At 42.2% G+C, this 9,942-nt stretch overlaps 1 protein-coding gene across 2 annotated transcripts; it reads right to left on the reverse strand.

Annotated features, from left to right (window-relative positions):
- Positions 1-2,129: 2,129 nt before the first annotated feature.
- Positions 2,130-5,483, reverse strand: LOC119335137. 2 transcript variants are annotated; one of them, XR_005161680.1, is made up of 2 exons: positions 4,644-5,483; positions 2,130-2,967 (listed from the first exon to the last, which is right to left on the reverse strand). XR_005161680.1 is itself a non-coding variant. In XM_037607325.1 (2 exons), the coding sequence occupies exons 1-2, from the start codon at positions 4,849-4,851 to the stop codon at positions 3,709-3,711; spliced, it is 393 nt and encodes a 130-aa protein (XP_037463222.1). In that variant the 5' UTR covers positions 4,852-4,865; the 3' UTR covers positions 3,595-3,708. The 2 variants fall into 2 exon arrangements, 1 of the variants encoding a protein (XP_037463222.1); XM_037607325.1 differs by lacking the exon at positions 2,130-2,967 and adding an exon at positions 3,595-3,893 and having other exon boundaries at positions 4,644-4,865.
- Between the last annotated feature and the right edge of the window lie 4,459 nt (positions 5,484-9,942).

A 9,942-nucleotide genomic window follows, 5' to 3' on the forward strand; every position in this document is an offset into this window, starting at 1 on the left:
GACGGGGGATGCTGCGGGGGCTCGTCGGCGGCGCTGGAGCGGGGGAGGGTGCGGGGGGTCATCGGCGGCGATGGAGCGGGGGAGGGTGCGGGGGGTCGTCGGCAACGAGGGGAATCTGGCGAGGGGGGATAGCGATCGAGATGGAGGGGGATTTGGAGCGGGGGGTGCGCCATAAGTAACCTTTTTTATTATTTTTAGTTGCGTCTAATAATTTTTTAGAAAATGACGATCAAATTTGAAAACATTTATGAATGTGAAAAAATATGATCAAATTTGTTATTTGAAAATATTAATGAATATGAAAAATAATCATCAAATTTGTTATTTGAAAATATCATCAAATTTATCAATATTTGTTTTGGATTTTAGTTACATTCCTTTGTGAATTGGTAAAACATTTATGAATATGAAAAAATATCATCAAATTTGAAAAAATATTCATGAATTCAAAAAGTGCCCATGAAATTTAAAAATATTCATGAGTTCAAAAAATATTACCAAATTCAATACTTTTTGTGAGTTATAAATTCAATACCATAATAAACATAAATAAATTTCATGAGGACACTAGAACAGAAGAAATATCATTTCAATATGTCGAAATACAATCGAGAAATGAAGGCTACAATTTAAATACAATCAATCTTAGCTAGCTATCTGTTCAAAATCTTCTTGCCCTTATTTTTCACAAATGGAGTTCTTATCTTGAACGGACATCCTATAGGTAGGGTGGTCCTGCTTCTTCTTATGGTGTATGCTGGTACTTCATCGTGGTCATCATGTTCCATCTTCGGGTCGCCGTACTTGTCGAAGTCTTGCTCATTGGCGACTGCATCCATTCCGATCAAATTCCTTTTGCCTCTCCTCATGACAACATGACTGGGCTTTCACGGGTCGGTAATGAAGAAGCATTGGTCCACTTGGGAAGCCAGTACCCATGGATCATTTTTTGTGGTGACGTTTGCGCCCGCGGTCTTGGATTTGGCTTCGGGTATAACCATGGTGGTGAAATATCGGTCTTCTTTTAGGACGCTCTTGGCCCATCTGACAGGGAACATCGGGACCTTCTCTCCAGCGTAACTCAGCTCCGAGATCTCCTCGACCCTTTCGTAGTATCTATCCTTCACTACAAGAAATATGTCAACTTGTGACCACCACTATTGGTCGCTGAATGGTCACTGTTTTCAATTTGTGACCTTTTTGTGACCAAAAACATAAGGTCAAAAGTTGGCCGTCATTAACTGACTATAGCGACCTTTCTTCTGGAATGGTCGTAGATGTTTATGACCAAAATATGTCTACTGTGGCGTTTTGGTCACTAGCAGCCTCCCGAGGCCACGTAGGCATCCGACGTGGCAATCTGATGTGGCACAAGAATCAGCCCGGTCCAATTCGGTTTTCGACATGGGCCTAGCCCAACAATACAACCTTTTGTTTTTATTTTTACCAATTTTTGGTCAGGTTCATGGGCCAAGCCTAGCATTGTAGCCTTTTTTATTGTTAGTTCCCATGGACCAGGCCCACCAATTCAGCCTTTTTATATTCTGGGTCGTGGCCTTTTTGGCTCCAAAGTTTATGATTTTTTTTTCAAAAGATGGGCCCACTAATGAGATGGGACCAGTTCTAATAAGTGGGTTATATTGTTCAGATCTCAATTTTCCAGTAAACAAATAACAATACTAAATCAAAGCAGACAGAAAATAAAATGCTTCAAACAGAGCATAACTAATCCGGAAAAACATGGTTCACATCATGAATACAATCAAACAGAGCCAAACTTGGCACATTATTACAATCAACCATGGTTAACATCAGGTTTACAATAATAAGAAGTTCACATCTGGTAACACAACTATCAAAAAATATAACTAGATATGATAATATAACTATCTCTAATGAGCCCGACTTGTTCATCCTGGACCTCAAGACAAAACACGAAGGAAGGCTAGCATCTGCAAGTTATCAATCAAAATGGTTAGGAACAAAATAAAAGAAAATCTAACAGCATGTTAGAACAAGCAAAATGCGACTTTTTCATCATTTAAGCATAGAATGACAGGGTCAACAACATTTTGATGTTTGTTAAATGAACCAGAATTTCAATGTTTGAACAACAAAAAATATATACAGTAGATCATATGCGGTTTAAATCACCCCCTAAGGAAAGACACGTTGACACCAATATTTGGCAACATCTATAGAAATTGGACCTCGTAAACATGCAATGTGGAATTTGTATCTCAAAGAAGTACACAAGTACATAGATTTATCAAGTTTAATTACCACAGAGAAGCCAAATGCTAGTAACTCATGATTAGTACACAAGACCTGATTCAGCAAAGTAAACAAGAAGGTGGCTTCAATAAAAAATAAGCTCATTAGAGAGAATAAAATGAGTGGAACTACAGTACATCCTCTACATTATCATGTTCACAAGATTAAAAGTAAGCTCGGCATAAGCATATGAGTTTTGTTTGGCACCACCACATCAAAAGACAGTTAAAAGTACGCAAATTGGACTAGTTACCAGAAGCACAAGATCAGGTCACAAACTTAAACTGTTATACAGGAGGATAAACAATCATGTACTTATTTCCTATAGAGCAGGAAGTTGGGCATGTTATTAGTGAAATGTGGGGCATCAAGCAGAAATAGACACCATGATTGTTCTCTACACATAATACAGATAATCAGCACACAATATGGAGGATGGTTTTTCCCTACTTCAATCCAATATCTGAGATGAAGAGGGAGCATGCATGTGGATGGGACCTGGAGGGCAGGGGCCGGCATGAGCGAGAGCAGCACCCGGGCCACCTCGTGCATTGTCGGCAGGTCAATGGGGTGCCACTTGGTGCACAGCAGGGCCTGGAACGCCTTCTGGACCAGCCCCATGTCCGTGCATGTCACCGACACCTCCGAGTCCACCGCCTCCATCACCATGTCGTCATCGGCTCTCGACATTATCTACACACACATAGAGACAGGGTGGTCAAATGATCATACCATGACAGTATATAGAAACCATTGAAGCACATCATGCATGCTGAAAGATCGTAACATGGTTGACAAAAGATAACTTCAATCTCACTCTTATCAGTTACTTGCACAATGCAATGAAAAGATAGCTGTAATATGATCTGAGACTCGGGATGAGTAAATATTAGGATCTATGAATTTGCACAACATAGGATACTTCAATATTACATATTCTACATAAAACTAAACTAGAGCCTCGTATCCTACTACACGACTACAGCCCAATATGTTCAGGTATGCTTAATAATTAACCTACATGAGCACTTCAAGTCAAATTACCATCATAATAAGTATGAAGATAAAGGAAAGCAAGAAATAGCAAACTAGAAACCTCAGGAGGCGAAATAAGTAGCATGGTACTGAGAATACAAGTACTGAGAATACATGTATGCTTAATAATTAACCTACATGAGCACTTCAAGTAAATTGTTGTTATGGGTGAGACAAGAGCACAGGTGGTGCTTCTAGAGAGGGAATTATGGGCACTCGGAATAAATTAACAGAGTTTGTCCATGGACTGTCACATGCAGCAACATAGCACTAGTGCTCTTGTGCTTGAGCAAGAAGAATATATATAATACACGGGCAGCAGAGTTCGTGCCAATAGAATACAGCGGCAGTGAGTAGTAGTAATTAACATGCAGCAGTTAGACAATTCACATGAACATGCTAACAAGTTAAGGCAGCATTGAAGCAACGGGTAGCAGTATCCACAAAAGCAACAATATAAGCTATGACAAGCTCACTTGAAACTTGGCATATAAACAAAGTGATGGGTGAGACAAGAGCAGCAGGTGGTGCTTGGCCTCCAGGTACCCTATAACCTCGCCCGTCGGCAGCTGGTTCTTCCTCACCTATACCAATACACAAGCAGTCAAGAACACAAGAAAATGAAAAGAATACTCAGTTTCGATGGATCAACATACAACACAACCAAGGCAGTTATAAGAAATAAATGACGGTCTTTCATCAGCAACATGGAGGAACATAAATGGAGGAACACCTAGAGGGGCATTTCTTTTCATTTTGATGTTTCAGACATCTATCATTGTTTCACTCAGCAAATCCAGAGAGCAAACATACAATGTGGATAATAATCAAATTAAGCATTTCAGAGGGCCAAACCAGCCAATGATTTTGTGGCCTACGAAGCTAATGGCACACTACCACACCAGTAAGCAGAAAAATCAAATTTCTCCCTTAGGTGTAATGTTTGGCACACTACCTACTGGTGAGTCAATTCACTTTACGTTGCTATTGAAATTAAGTTCAGGAGTAGGATGCACCTAAACTTAAGTAAGTTGACATTAGAACTGACACACACAGGAGGGACTAATAGTCAACAGTATTAACGCTGAAATACTGCAGTATCTGATTCGAACAAACAAATTACTTTAACAATCTCCAGTCACACATGTTGTCTGGAAAACACAACACTAGGAAATCCTCATCGTCTTGCATAATCCTGACTGCATACTGCAATACCCATCCAACAATTTTGATCGGTGAAATAGGCAGACATCAGACAACTTGCAGGTTGCAGCAACTTATTTGGGTATTATTCAGAGGTCTGTGTGTGGTAACACCCTAACAGTAAAGACTACCTGCTACTTCTGCCAAAGGAAGGAGACGCACGCGCCAAGTGGAAGCTCCCCTGCTGCTTGTTCTGGCAGCACGCGACAGCGGCAGCCCCTCATGCAGCACCTGGTCCGCCATAGTCACGTGTTGCGCCACCGGCCGTCGTGACGGCCTTGACTTGCTGGCCATCGCCTGATTTCGCTCCCCCACCCGCTGCTCCGCCTGCAGGTACATATACCAATAACTTGCTCAGGTCAAACAAGCTAGGGCACAATAAAAATTCATGAGACCCTCTCGAACAAGCTTGATCAAAAGAAAAGGTGGAGATCACATAGAAAATAAATGCACAACATAAAAAAACTTCCTGTTTCACCCAACAACAGCGTCATAAACATGTACAAACAGAGAGTTGCTGAATATTATGTACTTTTCATATGTAGCATCCAATAGAACATCGATAAACATTATTAGCTTGCCACAGCAACTTAATTTCTTTTCAAAGGGAGCCATGGAATGTTTTTCACTGTGGGTGATGAGTGCATTCTGTAATACACGGTTGAAATTGTGAAGCACAAACCCAAACCAATCTCCAAAGGACGCCTACCGACCATGCTGTGAATTCAATTATCCTTTTTCAATTCTCCCTCTCCAAAACCACAAAGCATGTGACTATAATTAACTGAAATACTCATATTGAAGTGTAATTTTGTACTTAAATTAAATAAAAAGCTGTCGCGAAGCTTGTGAGTGCACAGATATGGACGGCTAACTCCCTCCTATCGAGACAAGATCCTAACAACCTGTAGCTACCAAAAGGACCATACAATACCAGATGAGGTCAAGCAAATAAGCAAGGAGGGCAAAACACTGGCTACAGCACATTCACTTCTCATGTATTGCGTGAAGGTTGAAAAAGTTTGAGATTATTTGAGTATGAAACAATTGCTTGGCTTGTCATCGGGGGTATAGAAGTTGGGAACATCTTTGTGTGATGAAAATGAAGCATAGCCTAACTATATGATTTTGTAGGGATGAACTTTCTTTTGCCATGTTATTTTGAGAAGACATGATTGCTTTGATTAGTATACTTGAAGTATTATTATTTTTGTGTCAATATGAACTTTGGTCTTGAATCTTTCGGATCTGAATATTCATATCACCAGTAAGAAGATTTATATTGAAATTATGCCAAAGTATCACTCCGCATCAAAAATTCTTTTTTATCATTTACCTACTCAAGGACGAGCAGGAATTAAGCTTGGGGATGCCTGATACGTCTCCAACGTATCTATAATTTTTGATTGCTCCATGCTACTTTATCTACTGTTTTGTAATATATTGGGCTTTATTTTCCACTTTTATATTATTTTTGGGACTAACCTATTAACCGGAGGCCCAGCCCAGAATTCCTGTTTTTTGCCTATTTCAGTGTTTCGAAGAAACGGAATATCAAACGGAGTCCAAACGGAATGAAACCTTCGGGAACGTGATTTTCTCACCGAACGTGATCCAGGAGACTTGGACCCTACTCCAAGCAGTGCTAGAGGCGGTCACGAGGGTGGAGGGTGCCCCCCTGGGCGCGCCCCCTACCTCGTGGGCCCCCTGACGCTCCACCGACGTACTCCTTCCTCCTATATATACCTACGTATCCCTGAACGAACAGAACAGGAGCCAAAAACCTAATTCCACCGCTGCAACCTTCTATATCCATGAGATCCCATCTTGGGGCCTGTTCCGGAGCTCCGCCGGAGGGGGCATCCACCATGGAGGGCTTCTACATCAACACCATAGCCCCTCCGATGAAGTGTGAGTATTTTACTTCAGACCTTCGGGTCCATACCTAGTAGCTAGATGGCTTCTTCTCTCTTTTTGGATCTCAATACAATGTTCTCCCCCTCTCTCGTGGAGATCTATTCGATGTAATCTTCTTTTTGCGGTGTGTTTGTTGAGATAGATGAATTGTGGGTTTATGATCTAGTATTATCTATGAAAAATATTTGATTCTTCTCTGAATTCTTTTATGTATGATTGAGTTATCTTTGCAAGTCTCTTCGAATTATCCTTTTTGGTTTGGCCAACTAGATTGGTAGTTCTTGCAACAGGAGAAGTGCTTAGCTTTGGGTTCAATCTTGCGGTGTCCTTACCCAATGATAGAAAGGGTTGCAAGGCACGTATTGTATTGTTGCCATCAAGGATAACAAGATGGGGTTTTTATCATATTGCATGAATTTATCCCTCTACATCATGTCATCTTGCTTAAGGCGTTACTCTGTTTTTAACTTAATACTCTAGATGCATGCTGGATAGCGGTCGATGAGTGGAGTAATAGTAGTAGATGCAGAATCGTTTCGATCTACTTGTCTTGGACGTGATGCCTATATACATGATCATTGCCTAGATATGCTCATAACTATGCTCAATTCTGTCAATTGCTCAACAATAATTTGTTCACCCACCGTAGAATACTTATGCTCTTGAGAGAAGCCACTAGTGAAACCTATGGCCCCTGGGTCTATTCTCATCATATCAATCTCTATCACTTTATTTACTTGCTTTGTTTTTATTTTGCTTTTTACTTATTACTTTGCATCTATCTATCAAAAATACCAAAAATATTATTTAGCATCTCTATCAGATCTCACTTTCGTAAGTGACCGTGAAGGGATTGACAACACCTAATCGCGTTGGTTGCGAGTTGCTATCGTTTTGTGTAGGTACGAGGGACTTGTGCGTGGTCTCCTACTGGATTGATACCTTGGTTCTCAAAAACTAAGGGAAATACTTACGCTACTTTGCTGCATCATCCTCTCCTCTTCGGGGAAATCCAACGCAGTGCTCAAGAGGTAGCAAACGGTCCTAACCGGGTCTATTGTCGTGCCTCTCGCCGGTGCCTCCAACGAGGGAAGGTTATGGGCGTGCTGTACCCTGGCCCTGTAGGCAAGCATAACCTTGTGTGCCCGTTGTTGTTGTTATGTGCACGTGTCCCAGAGTGGGATGGGCCACGACGGTGGTCGTTGAGGTGTCTGGAGGTAGACACGGGGCCACCCATGATTTAGCCCAGAGGGGAGTAAGTCGGAGTGGCCGGGAGAGTGTCATGACAGTAGATCGGTTTTGTCGGAACAACGTTGGTCCACCCGAATGGGAGGGCGAGGCCATGGGTTCCATAGTGTGGGTACAGTGTACTAACCTCTGCAAAGTGTATATTAATCTATCGATAGCCGCGCCCGCGAATAAGGGCCCAGGTCGAGAGAAGGTCACACCATGAGTCAACAGTAATAAGAATAATGTGCTTAATAACAGTGAGATATGTTGGCCAAGTGTTAGTCAGGTTGTGATCCCCGTAAGGATCACGGGCCATGTAGTGGTCGGGTTGTGATCGCCGTAAGGATCACGGGCCATGTATTGGTCGAGTTGTGATCGCCGTAAGGATCACGGTTTGAGACAAAGTGTGGTCATGGTTGTGTTCGCCATAAGGATCACGATGGTATAGATGATACTGAGTTGTTGTATATTCATGATGTTGTACGAGAATCGTGGATAAAGGTCAAGCTCCTTGTGGTCGTTTATTGATTACTACAGCATTGTTTATGCCAAGCTTGATTTGATCCTGAGATGATCGTGTGATGTCCGAGGTTGGTAAGTGATGCATGTGTTGGTTACGAGGTAACCGAGTAGAATAAGTGGTGCATGTAGTGACATCATGTTGCATGATAGTATTGTTGGATTAATATGTTCATGCCATGTTCATGTTATGTTAGCAGTATCATGTTATGTTGATGATGCCATGTTATTCTGATGATATCATGTTTAACCTATAATTGCCATGTTGTTTTCTGTCTTGAATGCTTCTGGATTATTGTGAGCTTGCAAGTACATTCAATGTACTGACCTGGCGTGTCATGCCAGCTTGCAGGTCATGCCGGATTTGATTGCTTGCTTGTCGTGGTTTCCGTTCATGCAAGCTAGGATAAACGTTCCAGCCAGAGTCCCTGTGGAGTGGAGTTCACCACCGTCGCTGTTGTTCCACTGCTAGAGTTATTCCGCTGCTTCGAGTTGTTCTGCTGCTTGCATAGACCAACTAAGGATGGCGTAGTATCGTCGTACCGATGTTATTCATTGTAATATCGGAGACCTTGTAATCATATTCGTGTAATAATAGAAGGCTGGTTTGTTCTATGCTAAGCAGTGCCATATTCCAGAAGACTTCTCCTCGATCTCTGGGCTGGAATACGGGGCGTTCAGGTTTCTCTGAGCCGGGGTGCCACAACCATGTTGTTGTGTGTTGCCAGAAGACAAGGTCTCTGGGCTGGCAATGCAAGGTAAACCGGTCGCTCTGAGCCGGGGTGCCACAGATGGTAATTGATTTATCACTAGTTTTAGAATGCTTGGTCGTGACAATCAACTGAAGCCACAACCAGAAGTCTCCATCGCGTAATACTTTACAGTCGGTCGCACCAACAGACTATCGGTCGGACCCACATTTCACCGAAGGGACATGCATCGGCTTGGTCTGACATGTAAGACCAGTTACATCACTGACTGGTGCGACCGCATTTGAGCAGTGTAGTACTCCCTCTATCTCAGTTTACAAGTATTGCATGTGTACCTAGGTCATTAATTTGACCAACTTAATAAGAGGCATACATTACGAAAAATATATCATTACAAACTTCAAATATTCTATTTTTAATGATATATTTTTTATGTTAAACAATTTATTTTATATAAGTTACATTGACGACCTAGATACACGTGCAAGCCTTGTAAACTGAGATGGAGGGAGTACTTGAAATTTATGTTCCACTAAACTCATCGGGAGCCATTTCGGGCCTCGAAACCAAAACCATCAATTAATCTTTACCTTTGTCCCCATCACATTCCAAAGTACTAGTGGTACAATTAAGTGCAAGCCTGATCACACCTACTAGTACGTACCAAACCTGAACGTGTTCCCATTATGCAGGTTTTAGTATTAGTGCTAGTACTTAGGTTATAAAAAGGGGAACTACCTAACTGAAAATTACTCTACCTTCCTCCTCATAAGTCCTTCTTCTTCGTCCGTCCTTGCCATGGCCAGTGTGCAGAGCTCTAGGTCGAGAACAACTCATAAAAAGGGAGCGGCAACCAAGGCTGCAGAAAAAAGAGGGCTCGCTGCCACGCAGAGACCTCGAAAGATCTCTCATGGGCAGGCGATGGCTCCCAGGAGCGCCCTAGCCGCGGAGGCGAACATGCTGAGCTGGTGGCGCTGGAGTCGTTATCCCTCGATGGCATGCCCAATCATCTCAATAAGCACCTCAATAAGCAGAAGGAGTTCATCCATAGCTT

The sequence above is a fragment of the Triticum dicoccoides genome, chromosome 1B (genome assembly GCF_002162155.2).
Source record: "Triticum dicoccoides isolate Atlit2015 ecotype Zavitan chromosome 1B, WEW_v2.0, whole genome shotgun sequence".
NCBI lineage: Eukaryota > Viridiplantae > Streptophyta > Magnoliopsida > Poales > Poaceae > Triticum > Triticum dicoccoides.